At 44.4% G+C, this 19,009-nt stretch overlaps 1 protein-coding gene and 1 non-coding gene across 3 annotated transcripts in view; both read left to right on the top strand.

Annotated features, from left to right (window-relative positions):
- ETF1 (eukaryotic translation termination factor 1) overlaps positions 1 to 19,009 on the top strand; it is a 311,645-nt gene that overhangs the window by 189,489 nt on the left and 103,147 nt on the right. For both annotated transcript variants that reach the window (XM_063928292.1, XM_063928293.1), the window contains 2 exons: positions 449 to 604; positions 719 to 783. In XM_063928292.1, the coding sequence (XP_063784362.1) occupies positions 449 to 604; positions 719 to 783 (221 nt within the window). The remainder of the gene's footprint in view (positions 1 to 448; positions 605 to 718; positions 784 to 19,009) is intronic.
- LOC134938632 (U4 spliceosomal RNA) lies at positions 8,951 to 9,084 on the top strand. Its single transcript, XR_010181152.1, has one exon. It is a non-coding gene; the product is annotated as a U4 spliceosomal RNA (small nuclear RNA).

Genomic DNA, 19,009 nt, shown 5'->3' with positions numbered 1-19,009 from the left:
GCACAGAATGCGACCATTCAGAGTGTTAGCAGCGGCGGGGAAGGGAAACTTCCCTCCGCTGCTGCTGTCAGAGGGACCGGAAGGTCCCTCTGCCTCCCTGCACTCTCCCGTACTGATTGCCGTGCTGCCGATCACTGCACCCTGGTGAGACACAAAAAACACTGCGACATCTTGGGAGTATGGGGGGGGGGGGCGTTAGGAGGGCTATCTCTGCTAACTCCCCGTCCGTATCCCAAGTGTACTCCAGTTACCCCTAGTGAATGAAAGACATTACCAGGTATACTGCACAGCAAACATTACATTACTGGCTGGAGAAGATCCTAGATTGGACTTTCCCTTTTATTTATAAAATGTCACACTACATATGCTGCTTTCTCATTTGATTTATTTCTGTGTATACATCTGTTTGTATTAAATATTCATTTAGGCTTTTATGTGTTTGTTTCAGGGAGATATTTTGATGAAATCAGTCAGGACACAGGGAAGTACTGTTTTGGTGTGGAAGACACACTAAAGGCATTGGAAATGGGAGCTGTTGAAATTCTGATAGTGTATGAGAATCTTGATATCATGAGATACGTCTTACGATGTAATGGTTCTGAAGGTAAATTGTGTTTTTCCTTCGAAAACAATGGATCTTATATTTTTTTTCTTACTCCTAATCTACAATGCATCATTCAAAAGTTTGACTAGTTATATTTTTGTTTTTTCCTCTTAGAGGAGAAAGTTCTTTATTTAACACCAGAACAAGAAAAGGACAAATCACACTTCACTGACAAAGAGGTATGTGCATTAAAACATTTGCTTCACTTTTTGTTTTGTAAATGGTATCTAGTATACCGCTGCTGTTCCTTTTAACACATTCATAATTTGTCTCAAATCCTACCCTCAGCATACAGGGTTTTTATTTGTATTTAAGTAAAAAGGGTAGGCTCCGCCTTGTACTTTACATCCTCAAAGGAAGTAACTGTATTGAAGTGTCTAAGATGTGTGGAAGGCAGAAGCTGTGCTCTAGCTAATCTCCAGGGAAGTTTCCCATGCCTGCAAAGCAGTGGTATAGCTACCAGTGGTGCAGCAGGTATTATGCACCAGGACCCGAGCCCCAGCACCACTGCCCAGATCAGAAGCCTGTGTCCCCCTGGTCCACCAAAGTCGTTTGACCTTTTCTGGAGCCACCGCAGAGCGTATGACCATGTGACATTGGAGTCGGGGTGGAGTGAAGCATGTGGTCAAGAGGCAGCAGAAAGGTTGACAACACTACAGCAGAATGCTGTGTGTACTTTCAGTGCCCATGCTCTGCGGTAGGTGGCTGCAGTACCACAGGAGAGAAGCAGTGAGAACCTGATGGCCCAGTGTCTGTTGGGGCACCCTCAGTGAGCGCAGGTTTTTCTCTGCTGCGATGTGGTGCACTGCAGGCATATTATGAAATTGGGGTGAGGTGAAGCGGGTCCAAGGCATACTTTTGCTGTTGGACCCAACATTAGCTAGTTCTGTCAATACTACGAAGCTTAACAGATGATTCTGTGGGTAATATCAGCTAATTCTTCGCCTGTGATCAAGTTGATATATGGACTACCATTAATAGTGTAAGAAGTTTTTCACAACTCCAGTACTTGGGGACTCCTAAATTTGTATATTTTACAGATCTCCATATCACGAGTGAAATAATTAGCTCCACCTGTGGATCTTTAAAATTTCAGCCAGTAATGAAAACATAGTGCATCAACTAAAAGGAATGTAAAACATGCATTGTTAGGGGTCCCAGGGAACTGATGTTGGAAACACTGGTATAAGTACGTAGTCACAAAAAACCTATATGTTGCAATGATTCCCCATATCCACTACTTCCATTGTCCACTGTGAAAAATGCTTTTTTGGCACACCAAAGTAGGAATTTTGCCAGCCGTGTTAAATGCTGCAGGTAAGTGGAGGAAGGACTTCTGGTTTTTCTAGGACATAGGTTCTCAAAATCTGTCATTTGTGTCCCAAATGGTGAATGTTTTCTTCTATATGTCATGACAGAATCGCAAGTGAAATATTTAGCTCCACATGTGGGTCTTTTTAGGTTACCTGAAAGCATAAACTGTTTGGAGTTTTGAGGAAAGAGTTTAAGAGCCATTGATCTAGGGTCTTATTTTAAAATGTCTTGATTGCGTTGATCAGAGAAGTTATCTCCTACAATTGGGTACTCCGTTATCTTGACTGGCTGAGGCGTTAGTCACGATCGGGCATACGCAGCGTATCGGGGCACAGGGAGGCGCGCCTAATCGCATGGAGGCACACAGAGCGTTTGATGTTATTTTTACGTGTAATACCTGCGATCATCCACCAGATTTAATTTTTTACAATCACCACTGCGCATTTGTGTGGTCTCACGTAAAATACAATACGGAAATACATAGTAAGAACTACTTTCTAGTGCGTCTCATTGCGCTGCATACAGTATATACAGCGTCTCAGTATGCTACATTATTTCATACAGTATATACAGTACAGACGCAAATAGTACAGCATATATGGTCCATTTACAGTACTTTAGGAAAAATGTGAGCGTCCAAGTCCCGCAGACAAAGCAACATAAAACCAGTAGTGTACACAGACGCAAAAGGATGCGTTACAAGTACATTGTTGCCTATTTATGTTAGGGATATTGTATGTTAGCGTCTTAATCCCGTAGCCATTAAGGCATAATCAAAACCAATGTATTTATTAATCTGTCGGCTGCGAAGTGTCCGAGTGGTGAAGTGTTCCGCTTCCTATACTTCAAATCTCTGGTTCGATTCCTAAAGTATGAATGCATGTTAGTTTCTCTAACGTCCTAAGTGGATGCTGGGGACTCCGTAAGGACCATGGGGAATAGCGGCTCCGCAGGAGACTGGGCACAAAAGTAAAGCTTTAGAACTACCTGGTGTGCACTGGCTCCTCCCCCTAGGACCCTCCTCCAAGCCTCAGTTAGATTTTTGTGCCCAAACGAGAAGGGCGCACACTAGGTGGCTCTTCTGAGCTGCTTAGTGAAAAGTTTAGTTTTAGAGGAGGGCATCCTAAAAGGTATTTACACACATACTGGTGTTATACTGCGACCAGCAATCGCCTCAGCCTGGATGTGCAGTGCTGGGTTGGCGTGGTCGGATTCCCTGACTGAAAATATTGATACCCTAGATAGGGACAGTATATTTTTGCCTATAGAGCATTTAAAAGATGCATTTCTATATATGCGTGATGCACAGCGGAATATTTGCCGACTGGCATTAAGTCTAAGTGCGTTGTCCATTTCTACCAGTAGAAGGTTATGGACACGACAGTGGTCAGGTGATGCGGATTCCAAACGGCATTTGGAATTATTGCCTTATTAAGGGGAGGAGTTATTTGGGGTCGGTCTTTCAGACCTGGTGGCCACGGCAACAGCTGGGAAATCCACGTTTGTACCCCAGGTCGCCTCTCAACATGAGAAGACGCCGTATTATCAGGCGCAGTCTTTTCGTGGACAAGCGGGCAAAAGGTTCCTCATTTCTGCCCCGTGACAGAGGGAGAGGAAAAAGGCTGCAGAAATCAGCCGGTTCCCAGGAACAGAAACCCTCTCCCGCCTCTGCCAAGCCCTCAGTATGACGCTGGGGCTTTCCAAGCAGAATCAGGCACGGTGGGGGGCCCGTCTCAATGAATTTCAGCGCGCAGTGGGCTCACTCGCAAATAGACCCCTGGATCCTTCAGGTGATATCTCAGGGGTACAAATTGGAATTCGAGACGTCTCCCCCTCGCCGTTTCCTAAGGTCGGCTTTACCGATGTCTCCTTCTGACAGGGAGACAGTTTTGGAAGCCATTCACAAGCTGTATTCCCAGCAGGTGATAATCAAGGTACCCCTCCTGCAACAGGGAACGGGGTATTATTCCACACTGTTGTGGTACCGAAGCCGGACGGCTCGGTGAGACCGATTCTAAATCTAAAATCTTTGAACACTTACATACAGAGGTTCAAATTCAAGATTGAGTCACTCAGAGCAGTGATTGCGAACCTGGAAGAAGGGGACTACATGATGTCTCGGAACATCAAGGATGCTTACCTTCATGTCCCAATTTACCCTTCTCACCAAGGGTACCTCAGGTTTATGGTACAGAACTGTCACTATTAGTTCAGACGCTGCCGTATGGATGGTCCACGGCACCCCGGGTCTTTACCAAGGTAATGGCCGAAATGATGATATTCCTTCGAAGGAAGGGAATTTTAGTTATCCCTTACTTGGACGATTCCCTGATAAGGGTAAGATCCAGGGAACAGTTGGAGGTCGGTGTAGCACTATCTCAGGTAGTGTTGCGGCAGCACGATTGGATTCTCAATATTCCAAAATCGCAGCTGGTTCCGACGACTCGTCTTCTGTTCCTAGGGATGATCCTGGACACAGTCCAGAAAAAGGTGTTTCTCCCGGAGGAGAAAGCCAGGGAGTTATCCGAGCTAGTCAGGAATCTCCTAAAACCGAGCCAACTCTCAGTGCATCAATGCACAAGGGTTCTGGGTAAAATGGTGGCTTCCTACGAAGCAATCCCATTCGGCAGATTCCACGCAAGAACTTTCCAGTGGGACCTGCTGGACAAATGGTCCGGGTCGCATCTTCAGATGCATCAGCGGATAACCCTGTCACCAAGGACAAGGGTGTCCCTCCTGTGGTGGTTGCAGAGTGCTCATCTTCTAGAGGGCCGCAGATTCGGCATTCAGGACTGGGTCCTGGTGACCACGGATGCCAGCCTGCGAGGCTGGGGAGCAGTCACACAGGGAATGAATTTCCAGGGCTTATGGTCAAGCCTGGAGACATCACTTCACATAAATATCCTGAAGGTAAGGGCCATTTACAATGCTCTAAGCTTTGCAAGACCTCTGCTTCAAGGTCAGCCGGTGTTGATCCAGTCGGACAACATCACGGCAGTCACCCACGTAAACAGACAGGGTGGCACAAGAAGCAGGAGGGCAATGGCAGAAGCTGCAAGGATTCTTCGCTGGGCGGAAAATCATGTGATAGCACTGTCAGCAGTATTCATTCCGGGAGTGGACAACTGGGAAGCAGACTTCCTCAGCAGACACGACCTCCACCCGGGAGAGTGGGGACTTCACCCAGAAGTCTTCCACATGATTATAAACCGTTGGGAAAAACTCGACAGGTATTGCGCCAGGTCAAGGGACCCTCAGGCAATAGCTGTAGACGCTCTGGTAACACCGTGGGTGTACCAGTCAGTGTATGTGTTCCCTCCTCTGCCTCTCATACCCAAGGTACTGAGATTGATAAGATGGAGAGGAGTAAGCACTATATTCGTGGCTCCGGATTGGCCAAGAAGGACTTGGTACCCAGAACTTCAAGAGATGCTCACGGAGGATCCGTGGCCTCTACCTCTAAGAAGGGACCTGCTCCAGCAAGGACCCTGTCTGTTCCAAGACTTACCGCGGCTGCGTTTGACGGCATGGCGGTTGAACGCCGGATCCTGAAGGAAAAAAGGCATTCCGGATGAAGTCATCCCTATCCTGATCAAAGCCAGGAAGGATGTAACCGCAAAACATTATCACCGCATTTGGCGAAAATATGTTGCGTGGTGCGAGGCCAGTAAGGCCCGACGGAGGAAATTCAACTGGGTCGATTCCTACATTTCCTGCAAACAGGAGTGTCTATGGGCCTGAAATTGGGGTCCATTAAGGTTCAAATTTCGGTCCTGTCAATTTTCTTCCAAAAAGAACTAGCTTCAGTCCCTGAAGTTCAGACGTTTGTAAAAGGGGTACTGCATATACAGCCTCCTTTTGTGCCTCCAGTGGCACCTTGGGATCTCAATGTAGTTTTTGGGTTCCAAAAGTCACATTGGTTTGAACCACTTAAATCTGTGGAGTTAAAATATCTCACATGGAAAGTGGTCATGCTGTTGGCCCTGGCCTGGGCCAGGCGCGTGTCAGAATTGGCGGCTTTATCCTGTAAAAGCCCTTATCTGATTTTCCATTCGGACAGGGCGGAATTGAGGACTCGTCCTCAGTTTCTCCCTAAGGTGTTTTCAGCGTTTCACCTGAACCAACCTATTGTGGTGCCTGCGGCTACTAGGGACTTGGAGGACTCCAAGTTGCTAGACGTTGTCAGGGCCCTTAAAATATGTTTCCAGGACGGCTGGAGTCAGAAAATCTGACTCGCTGTTTATCCTGTGTGCACCCAACAAGCTGGGTGCTCCTGCTTCTAAGCAGACTATTGCTCGTTGGATTTGTAGTACAATTCAGCTTGCACATTCTGTGGCAGGCCTGCCACAGCCAAAAATCTGTAAATGCCCACTCCACAAGGAAGGTGGGCTCATCTTGGGCGGCTGCCCGAGGGGTCTCGGCTTTACAACTTTGCCGAGCAGCTACTTGGTCAGGAGCAAATACGTTTGTAAAATTCTACAAAATTGATACCCTGGCTGAGGAGGACCTGGAGTTCTCTCATTTGGTGCTGCAGAGTCATCCGCACTCTCCCGCCCGTTTGGGAGCTTTGGTATAATCCCCATGGTCCTTACGGAGTCCCCAGCATCCACTTAGGACGTTAGAGAAAATAAGAATTTACTTACCGATAATTCTATTTCTCGTAGTCCGTAGTGGATGCTGGGCGCCCATCCCAAGTGCGGATTGTCTGCAATACTGGTACATAGTTATTGTTACAAAAAAATCGGGTTATTGCTGTAGTGAGCCATCTTTTCTAGAGGCTCCTCTGTTATCATGCTGTAAACTGGGTTTAGATCACGAGTTATACGGTGTGATTGGTGTGGCTGGTATGAGTCTTACCCGGGATTCAAAATCCTTCCTTATTGTGTACGCTCGTCCGGGCACAGTATCCTAACTGAGGCTTGGAGGAGGGTCATAGGGGGAGGAGCCAGTGCACACCAGGTAGTTCTAAAGCTTTACTTTTGTGCCCAGTCTCCTGCGGAGCCGCTATTCCCCATGGTCCTTACGGAGTCCCCAGCATCCACTACGGACTACGAGAAATAGAATTATCGGTAAGTAAATTCTTATTTTTTTCCAGACACTCTATTATTTTTAATTTTTATATCGTACTGTAGTATACTTTCACTTTCAATATAAGTGTGCACCCAAGTTTTACATAAAGCAGGGCAAAGCTGCAAAAGCGTTTCTACGGTTAAGGTTCTATGCACCGTACGGTACACATACAATTCTGTAGCAGGGCAGACTCAATTGAAATGGCTACCGCCTGTGACTCCTTGCAGGCACTCGGCTACGGCGCAAGTAACAGCACAGATTTTGCAGGCTTCGGGGCAATGCTGAAGGAGCGTCACAATCCCCTAGCTAAAATACACAGCGGCGATAGGATTAAGCAAGGTCTGTGCACACATACTGATGCACCGGACTCTATCGCATAGCAAACTGACTAAATGTCCGAGGCACGTGAACCCCCCGCCGTGTGGCAGCACTCTGCTATGGAGCGAGCGACTGCATAGGTTTTGCAGGCTATGGGCCAATGCTGAAGGAGCGTCACAATCCCCTAGCTAAAATACACAGGGGCGATAGGGATAAGCGAGTTCTATGCACATTACGGTACACTCAGATTTATGTGAAACCTGTGTGCACCTTTTCATTGAATGTATAACAAAACAAAAAAATAATAGTGAATGTCACGAGAACACACTAAAAAAAAAAAGGTTGTCACTTTGGGACTCGAACCTGGGACTCTCAGCGTGGAAGGTGGGAGCCTTCATCGCTAGCCCACGACGCTTCATGAGAGATTCACAAGTTCATGTGTAAAAGTACTGCAAAGAGCGATCCCCTCCCATTGGTGTTGGTTTATGCCTTAGGGGAATCGGACGCTCATACATGTATTTCAAAAGCACATTAGTTGCGTCTGCATACACAACACAATCTTGCGTCTGCATACACAAGTGTTTTAACATGTTTGTTTGTGTTTGTATAGACTATTTTTTTTAACTCTTTCCGTCCGTATGACCATTTGTCACCATCTATTAACATTACAGTCTTCACTGACCATTTGCCAGAGCTTTAGATCAATCTGCCGCTATTCGATCTAAAGTACTGGATTAGTGGAGCATTAGCCACCCAGTGGTGGAGATGTGTAATGCATGCTGAGTATCTAGTATCGCCTCAACGCACCTGTCCGTGATTAAACTCAGCAAGCTAAGCTATCGCCTAGGTGTGACTAAACCTCCGTCTAGGCGCAGAAACAGTCAAGATAACGGAGGACCCATCTGTATAATGCTAACTACACTCTGCATTCAAAAACCGCATGTGCAGTGTCTATTACTACACTTCCTACAAATCTTGTGAAGTGAGTTGCAGCAGATCCTCCAACATGACCCCTTCCATCAGTTACAAAATGATTTACTCCTGGAGTTTCCTCTGAATTTATGAATGCTGTCACATGTCGAACCACCTTTCAAAACTGTCAACTCAGATGACCACAATCATAAATTGAGGGAAATCTAGCAGAGCGTTTTATACCTGGTGGAAGGTGTTGTGTTGTAGGGTCGGATTGAACCCACTTCATGAGATTTGTAGGATTTCCCTTTTGATTTATGATTGTGGTCATATCTGTGTTGAAATAGTTGATGAGAGGTGGTTTCGACACATGTAACAACATTCATAAATTAAGAGGGTTCTCCTGGATTAGATCATTTTGTACCTTATGGAAGGAGTCATGTTGGAGGATCTGTTGTATTGCAGAAGCTGGAAGTTAGGACTTAAATTTAGGTGATTTTCCTTTCCTGGGATTTTGTGTCCATTTACTGTGGCTGGTGTTCTTACTTGGGAAGTCTCTTACAACATTTTTTTGTCTGGAGTACACTAAGGGACAACAGGGGCTGGCACTTCAACTTTTAACAATGATTCCTCCTCTCTGAAATCCCCCAGAATGCCAGTGTTTAAGTGACCTTAGGAGTTGCATTGCATATGCCATTGCAGCTCCCATACTAGATATAGGTTTTATTCTTTATCTTTGTGCAGTGGCATTTTCACAACCTGTGAGGTGCATCCAAGGTGTGATAATTGAAAACTCCACCTAAAACCCTGCAATGATGACTTACTATATATTCAGCTTTGCCAATTTCTTTTTCATCCACTAGGGGTCACTGGAGTACTCTTGGGATATGGACGGCTTTAGCAGGACAGGCACTGAATATTTAAATTTAGTAACTCCTCCCCTCCATACTCCCAGTATATCACAGTGTGTTTTTTCGGTGCTCACAGGAGTGACTAGCACAAGTGGTTCTTCCACACATGCTTCGATTTTTATACTATTTTTTCTTTTTAATACTTCAGCACATCCCTTCCCAGTCTAGCAAGAAGCTCGGTCCGGGATAGTGAACGCTGCAAGAAGCAGCTACTGGCACGGTCCTCAAACAACGAGCACCCTCACAGCCACAAGCAACTGTCTCTGAGCTGCAGGAAAGGCTGGACGGAGCTTACAGAAGAAGCCCCGTCATAGCCCTCACTACAGGAGATCAGGTATGCTGGGGACAGGGTGGTCAGCTCACGCTGCCGCCCCGCTGTGTGGGGAACACGCTGGCCAAAGGTCCAAGCCGGCCTCTATACGCCGCCCCGCTGTGTGTGGGGAATGTGCTTTGCAGGTAGTTACATTTCCCCCACTTTCCGGCTCACAGCACCGCTGTTGCTGGGCGTCCGTCACGCTCACCGCCTTCCCGCTCCCCGCTGAATCAAGGCCGCGGCTCCCAGCGGCAGTCAGATCACGGCTACCACTGGCCGCCCGTCACCCTCCAGGCTCCGTACAGAGTTACTAACAGCGGCTTCCGGCAGCGCGGCTCCGATCAGCGTTACCGCTGGCCACTTAATTCCCCGACTCCCTGCACGCTGCTCCCGTCCGCTGCATGGAGCTCAAGGGGGGAAGCAGTATATCAGGCAGCGCAGCTGCAAGGGGGGGGCGGGGAGAAAATGCCCAAAGCAGCAGCAGCATTGTAGGCAAGGCTGCATGGGTTTAATAGGAAGATAGGCTGTTAAGCCTATATTAACAGGGTTACAGGTTATAATGTGCATGATAGCCTGAAATGTGACTGACTGTAAGCATGGCATGGAGGCCATTTTAACCATGCTTCCTGTTCTTCCTGTTTCTCCTTCCAGAACGTTCCTGTCCTACAACACTACTCCACCGGATGGCGCAGGGGTGTTAGTGGGAATTTTGGATCAGGTTTCTTATAGTACTGGCCATGTGCACTGCACTTCGGCCGTAGATACACCTTAGTAATAATTTTACTGAGTCGTGCGAGCTGTCTGTCTCTTCTATTTGTGTTGTCTGTCTGCATAATGAGTAAGGCACCAGCAAAATCAAAAAAGCAGTTTAACTGCAATGTCTGTAAGAGTGTGTTACCAGATGGTTCTACCACATGCACAGTGTTTTGTAAATTCAGCTACAAATGATTTTGACTCCGATTTCATCCCCGGATCCTTAATGGGCAATAATAGCGGATGTAATGGCTGGGTTGCAATCAGAATTGGCCGCCACGAGCGGGAGGAGGCAAGATCTGAGTCTCGGGTGAGACCGCCAGAAATACGAGAAGGGTCTCAGCCTTTGCCAAAGTTCAAGTCCACTTCGGGTAGAAAGGATAACTTTCATTTGTCTAATAATTTACCTGTTTCTGCTATGTTGTTTTCTGACGATTCTATGCCAGACCTCACTGCGCAAGATGAGCATGAGGAAGGCTAATTAGACCACCAGTCAGATAGTGAGGATATTGACAGTCCGGGCATTGATAATCCCATCAGGGCGGTGCGTCAGTCTCTGAAGTTTACAGAGACTGAAGAACCTCTGACAAATGATGATGAGGTGGTATTTACTAAACAACACAGATCTCCAGTGTGTGTTCCTTTTTTGGAATCTCTTAAGATGTTAGTAGAGGCACGGAAGAATCCGGATAAACTGTTTTCTATACCTTGCCGATTTTAAGTCTAGTTACCCGTTTCCAGAGTCTGTTATATTTACATGGGAGAATCCGCCAATGGTGGATTCGTCTGTGTCAAAACTTACTAAAAAATTAACCATTCCAGTACCAACTCCTACTACGCTTCAAGACCCGTCAGAGCGTACACTAAAAGCTATGCTAAAGTCGATGTATACAGCAGCGGGGGTTTTGCTTAGACCTGGTTTGGTTGGCATTTGGGTAACTAAGGCTAAGGCGCTAATTGTATGGATAACAGAACTCAGGTCCGCCCTACAAGACGACCACCTTATACTTCTCGCTGATCAAATCTGTGATGCTGTTGATTATCTATGTACAGCTTCTACGGACGTCTTGTCAGGTCAGTTCTTGGCTTTCAGCGTCACTAGTTACGGCACGACGAGCACTCTGGCTGCGTTCTTGGCAGGCGGAGGCAGAGGTCAAGAGAGGAATAGAAGCGACTATCTCCCACCAGTAATTTTTTCAAGACGGCACTGCCTGTGTCAGAAGATAAGGCGGTTCTGCAAATTGCCATTCAGTCTCTGCTAGATTCAGAAGTTTTGATAACTGTCCCTGTTCACCAACAAGGTCAGGGTTATTATTCCAGTCTTTTTATAGTACCAAAGCCGGATAGCTCGGTCAGACCAATATTGAACTTAGTGTCTCAATCAGTACGTCACTTACTACAGAGTCAAGATGGAATCCCTGCGGTCAGTAATTGCAGGTTTAGAGCCACAGGAATTCATGATTGCGCTGGATCTCAAGGATATGTACTTACACATTCCAATTTGGCCACCGCATTAGAGGTACTTGCGCTTTGCGGTTCGGCAAAACCATTACCAATTTCAGGCTCTACTGTTTGGCCTCTCGTCAGCGCCTCGGGTATTCACCAAAGTGATGTCTGTGATGATAGCTCATCTCAGATCCCTGGGAGTGATAATAGTCCTGTACTTGGACGATCTACTCATCAAAGCTCAGTCTCAACAGATGATCCTCCAACATGCTTTGCTAACATACAATGTGCTAGTTCAGCACGGTTGGATTGTCAACTTCAAGAAATCAAATCTGAATCCGTCTCAACGACTTCAATTCCTAGGAATGATTCTCGATACGGTGAATTAAAGAATTTACCTACCAGAACAGAAAGTACAGAGTATTCGTCATCTGGTACAGTTAGTGCTCAAGCCACGCACAGTCTCTGTACATTTGTTCATTCGACTGTTAGGGAAAATGGTGGCAGCTTTCGAAGCGCTTCAGTTCGGAAGATTTCACTCACGTCCTTTTCAACTGGATGTGATCGCACAGTGGTCAGGCTCGCATCTGCAGATTCACCAGATGGTGCGGTTGTCTCCACGGGCCAGAGTATCTCTTTTCTGGTGGCTCAAAGTACACAATCTCACCGCAGGAAAACGGTTCAGCGTCTGGAATTGGATAATTCTAACGACGGATGCGAGTCTCAGAGGTTGGGTAGCAGTGGTCCAAAATTGTCAGCTCCAGGGTCTCTGGGTGTATCACGAAAGATTGCTGTCTATAAATGTCCTGGAACTCCGGGCAATTTACAATGCGCTGCGACAAGCAGTGCACATGCTTCGGTCTCTGACTGTCCAGGTACAGTCAGACAACGCGACGGCAGTCGCGTACATCAACAGACAAGGAGGAACGAGAAGCCGCATGGCTATGCGGGAAGTAGCTTGAATTCTCAATTGGGCTGAGCATCACCAAGTGATATTGTCGGAAGTGTTCATTCCGGGAGTGGACAACTGGGAGGCGGATTATCTCAGCCGTCGGGATTTTCATCCAGGAGAATGGGCATTAAATCCAGAAGTTTCACATGTTGGTCCAGAGGTGGGGTTACCCACAAGTGGACCTGATGGCATCTCGCCACAATCACCAAACACCCCAATATGTGTCCAGAACGTGAGATCCAAAGGCCGTGGCAGTGGATGCTCTCCCAATCGCATGGCCGTACAGCCTCGTGTATCTGTTTCCACCGTTTCCACTGCTCTCTGTTGCTAAAACGGATCAAGAGTCTGTCAGTCATACTAGTGGCGCCTCATTGGCCTCGGAGAGCATGGTTCTCGGATCTCCGCGGACTACTCGCAGACGATCCTTGGCCGCTCCCGCTACGTCCGGACCTGTTACAACAGGGTCCGTTCCTTTACCCCGATTTAGCGCGGCAGCGTTTGACGGGGTGGCTGTTGAGACCACCCTCTTAAGAAGAGAGGGCTTTTCCAGAATCGGTTGTACCAACCATGTTACGTGCTAGGAAGCCAGTTATGGCAGCTCATTATCACAGAATTTGGCGTGCCTATATAGGTTGGTGTGAAGCTCGGAAGTTTCCGACATCTTTCAAGTTATCCTGTCTTTTTTGTTATTTCTACAGACGAGGTTGGATGGAGGACTACGTTTGTATACACTAAAGGTGCAGGTCTCTGCCTTGTCAATTTACTTTCAAAGGCGTTTGGCTCTTTTGCCGACTGTGTACACTTTTCTGCAAGGTGTCCTCGGAGTACAGCCTCCATTTATACCACCTACAGCGCCGTGGGACTTGAATCTGGTTTTAGATTTTTTTACAGTCTTCATATTTTGAACCCTTATAACAAGTGGAAAACAATTTTTCTCCTAGCCTTAGCTTCGGCAAGGCGTGTCTCGGATGTGGGTGCCTTGTCATGCAAGCCACCGTATTTGGTGTTTCATGATGACAGAGCGGAACTTCGGACAAATCCCGCTTTCCTGCCAAAAGTAGTGTCCTCTTTTCACATCTATCAACCAATAGTATTTCCTGTGTTATCAGAAGATTCAGGAACTTTGGATGTGGTACGCGCACTACGCATTTATGTAGCCCGACCGTCTACAGTTCGTAAAACGGATACATTGTTTGTTCTCTATGATGCTGCCAAAATCGGTTGGCCAGCTTCCAAGCAGACCTTACCCAGATGGATTAAACTGACCATACGTCAAGCTTACCTTTATGCTAGGCTACAACCGCCTACATCAGTAACTGCTCATTCCACACGTTCTGTGGGAACTTCATGAGCGGTAGGCTGTGGGGTTTCTATGACGCAGCTTTGCCGTGCGGCTACATGGTAATCAGTGCACTCGTTTGTGCGCTTTTACAAGTTTGATATGTTTGCGGCATCAGCATCTAGCTTTGGCCGCCTAGTGTTACAGGTGCCAAACAGCTCTCCCGCCCAAGGGGGAAACTTTGGTACGTCCCAAGAGTACTCCAGTGACCCCTAGTGGATGAAAAAGAAAATAGGATTTTGGTACTTACCAGATAAATCCTTTTCTTTGAATCCATAGGGGGCACTGGACGCCCACCCAGTGCAGTTTTACTTGTCTTGTGGTAAATTCAGTGGATCTTATGGTAACACATTCTCACGAAATTGTTCGAAGGTTCAAGTTATATTGTTATGGTGTCAACTGTTTAGTTGTCAGTTACGTTGTGTCAATTTTAATGCTGTCCGTTATATTATAATGTTATATGTAATTCTCCATTGTCATCCTCTCTCTCGCTCCTGTTCGGCTCAGTAAAAAAACACTGAGGTATTCTGTGAGTATGTAGGGGAGGAGAGTTACTAAATTTAGATATTCAGTGCCTGTCCTGCTAAAGCCGTCCATATCCCAAGAGTACTCCAGTGCCCCCTATGGATTCAAAGAAAAGGATTTATCTTTTAAGTACCAAAATCCTATTTTGCTGCTCTCCCAGGAGACCGTATAAAGTTGTTTTGTGAACCATTGGACTCTGCAGCCTTGTATGCAGACTGTTAGGTAGGGCCCAGGGACGAGCAGCCCTTCGGTAGTTCCCTCATCTCATGGGCAGGATTCTCGCCTTCTTATTGAGTTAGGTTAAGAAATATATTGGTCGCACAGGCTAACTGACATCTTCACGTATTTCTGCTGAAAGCAGCAATAGGCCCCCCACATGAAAAATTATATATGAATTGCAAATTACAGTGGGGGGGGGGGGGGCTACCACGAACACACACACACAAATTTTCAAGTTGAATGGAAAGAAGAAAAAGGGGAGAGGGGGGGGGAATGTCTCAAAGCTGGTGCAGTCAATTATAAAATGTAACTTTTATTAGTACATAGTTTAAGAAAGGAGTTACAAAAGCGAAACAATAAGGTTAGAAATGTTAGTGAGATAGCAACGCGCGGTGTGCTTTATGGCTCCCATATCCAATATTTTGCACAAATAGATATCACAGAGGGATAACTATATACATGGTATATTACCTATTGTGTTCACCTGCTGATCTATATCGGTGAATAAACCATTTGTGTTGCCAATAAAAGTTCATTGTTATATTGTCTCACTTCAATGTCATTAATGAAGTTGCCATAAAATGGGTAAGGATGTATTTCAATAAAGATTTTATATTATCCAAACTCCTGCCTTTTATAAATGTGTGTAACTGATCTTAAGTGGTGTTACTCCACTGCAACAGCCATCCTTATATAAGGATATGGATAGATTATTCCTCATACATTCACATCTGTTTTTTTTACACATAATCACTACTATATATTAATGAGGAGATCCCTGTTCTGGTTATATCTGTAAGCTCAGGGAAACTGATCCTGTGGTCCTTTCCCTTTTTTATAAGGAGGATCAGTTATACTCATATGGCTCAATTGTTGAGTGTCTTTAATTGTTCAATATTAAGAAGAGGTTATTATAAATCACTAATATTTAAATAGAAAATGAGTGTCAGCAGAGCATTCTGGGTCCTTGAATGTCTGAGTGCCCATTCAGGGCTTATTATTGCAGCATATGAGTGTTAGAAACACATGCCCTGTGCGCTTATGGGCGCACACACGAAATTAGCATATCACATAGGTTTGTATTTCACATATCAAAGTTATTGACAAATGGAGCACATATTAAGCACACTACGCAGCGTTTCGCTAGAGCTTTGTCAAGGCATACCGATTGCCTTCCGGATCCTGTTTTTATACCTCCTGTACGTGTTTGGCCAATCCCCGGCCACTCATTACATGTACGACCAAACTCCGGTAACCACGTGATAGGTCCCGCCCAGGGAGATCCTTGATGGACAGGAATGTTTGACATCACATTGTGTGAGTGGCCGCTGGGACTATGATTGACAGATACATGGCTAAAGCAAACGAGCATCTATATCAATGTGCTCGCATCTAAAGATACAGGGATTTTATTGACTGTACATGAAGATGTTATGTCGCCTTGCATATGGGGAACCAAATACTACAGTCCCCAAGGAGAGGGTCTTCTAGTAAGAAAGATAAAGAATTTATAAAAAAACGGGACCCCTGTCGCATGATCATAGTCTCTATTAAGAGTCTGTTCCCAGGCCAGGCGTTCCCAATCAATCACTGATCTGGAATTGAGTAATATAGAGCAGTATAGGTGAATGTAATATGAATAATATTATTCTTAACAGTTACTTAAGTAAAGGTAAGTATACATAGGAGGACAGACCAGGTTTTATTTGGCTATAAATATAGTTTTATGATGGTAAGTAACTCTTTAAGAGGAATTTGTGAGGACATATATAATGTGATGCAAATTAAAAATTTAAAACGTGCTAAATAATTAAGCTGGTGTAAAAAATTTATATAATGTGATTTTCTGTGCTCAGACATCTAACACAGATATACACATAAATGTGAAAAAATAATGGTGCTACTGTAATTTAATTTCGTATATTTTAAATGTGTTTCGATATTTACAATCATATGTCATACTGCTTAGAAGATGAGCAAGAGGATCATGATACATCCAGTATAGATGGTAAGTATGTGGTGCTTTGGAATGTGTACTGATTTTGTGATGTGACACTTAAGTGAAAAATAATTATACTCTACAAAATAAAAGTGTAAAAAAGAATAAAATGGAAAGTGATTAAAATAAAGCAGCTGAACACCTAAAAAAAGCTTCAATAATTAATATCGTGTGAGATAGTGTGCATAATCTGAATATTGTGATGAAGTGAAGTGCTGATATAACAAGTGAACAAAATGTACTTGTTGGTGCTAAAATAAGGATGTGAGTGATATAGATCATGAGATCTGGCTCCTTAATGATACATCATGATGGTATTAGATGGTACAAAATAAATATATATATATATGTATATATGTGTGTGTGTAAAAAATAGAAGTAATCAGCGCCTAATAATGCCTAGAAAATGACGGTGGGGACATAGAATGATATTTAGTGAAAAAAAATGGGACAAGCACTTATCTCAGATAGGAATCATCGGTCCTCAGACCAATATCATCACAGTAATATGCAAAAGAGAAAAACAACCAACCAATAGTGTGTACCGTTTAAACCTATATGTACTTATAGCATTTTTCTACTTAGTGAGTGTTAATTGGAAATGCTCCCAGAATATCACACTCCACAATAGCATAGTAGAAAGATAATTTTTCACATTTAATTAAGTACATAAAATATATCCACGGTTTAAAACGAGCAGGTATCGCACGTACAAGAAACTAATGATATAGGAGCTTATCTGTCCATAAAAATAGGGTCCAGGATATTTCCCTTCACATTTACTTTAGTACATAAATTAAACCACGGTTTAAAATGAGCAGGTATCGCACGTACTAGAAACAATAGATATAAAGGCTTATCTGTCCATCAAAAGAGGGTCCAGGGTAAAACCCAACGCATTTCGTCCCATGCAAAGGACTTCATCAAGGGGATAATGTCCCAGAGGCATTTAGATGTATTTATACCTCTGGCACTTAAGGTGGTGGAGACATGTGGAACAAACATGACCTCACTTCCTGTCATCAGCTGAAAGGAAGTGATTAGGAATATGGAACAAACAACATGACCTCACTTCCCGTCATCAGCTGACAGGAATTGATTAGCAATACATACAAAAACTCTTTAATTTGTAATGGAGAGAAGAGAAAGATAGAAAACGGGGTGTTATAGCTTAATTGCAAAATGTCAATCTAATTTTAAAAACTAGAGCAACTTTCTTAAAACGCATTTGTGATATGTAATTGACGTCACTTCCGGCCCTGGAAGCGGCGAATGTGTTAAAACCAATATAAGTGCAACAATGGAGTAACATATATGGCTACTAGTGTCTTAACATATAAACAGGCTTTAGCTAAAAGGAAGTCAGCCAGGGATCACATTTCCGAGCGCTCCTGTGCGCTATACACTGCTGACCCGCACACCGTGCTTCCTGTCGGCTCAATGGAACGCACTTCCTGTAGGCCGTGGAACACGGAAGTGGAGCGCAAGAGGACTTCCAGTCACGAAGAGTCGTTGCGGACTCGGGATGTGTAGCAAATTAATACAATATTATTTTGTGTGCAACGTTCATCTGTTAGGATTTCAGAAAAGTACTGGTCCAATCTTAAGATTCATTGATATTATAAATCCTTTGGTGGTCCATTAATTGAGGTAGTCCTGTATAAGTGATATATAAGCCGCTGAAGTGATGATTCCAATTGTTTCCGTGATCTGTGCTAATATGGAAATCTCAATGAGTATTATTTCTATGTAACAATCATAAAAAAGGTAAAATATATTAGAAATATATAGGAATATATAAAGTGACTGAGTAAAGTGACATTAGTGCAAAAAGTAAAATATACGTAAAAAAGGATAAATAAAATGCATGTAGACGGCCATTCTAATTCATAAAAGTTTCGTAGGAAATTCATAAGAAAGGTGCAATCTCAAAAGATTCATTAAAGCCCAAGGGGGAGAGGGTACCCAACTCAAAAATCCAAAACATCTCTCTTAGAAAGTTTCTTAAGGATGTCTCCTCCCCTCTCTCCTAATTTTACTAACTCTATAGCTTTAAATGAAAAATTGTCCAGGTTGCGGTTATGGCTTTCAATGAAGTGTCTATATATGGCATGTGTGGTAATTTTATTTTTAATGTTTCGCACATGCTCCTGGATGCGCAATTTGAGGGTCCTCTTGGTCTTCCCCACATATTTCATCCTACATGTGCATTCAAGTTTATATATGACCATATTTGAGTTGCAGTTTATAAAGTCTTTTATTTTATATTCTTTAGAATGGTCGTGGTTATCAAATAGTTTCCTTTTTGCATGTACGAACTTGCAGATATTACAT

Source organism: Pseudophryne corroboree, chromosome 6, assembly GCF_028390025.1.
Source record: "Pseudophryne corroboree isolate aPseCor3 chromosome 6, aPseCor3.hap2, whole genome shotgun sequence".
Classification (NCBI taxonomy): domain Eukaryota; kingdom Metazoa; phylum Chordata; class Amphibia; order Anura; family Myobatrachidae; genus Pseudophryne; species Pseudophryne corroboree.
Note: the sequence above shows the minus strand (reverse complement) of the source record. Positions and strands in the feature narration are given on the sequence as shown.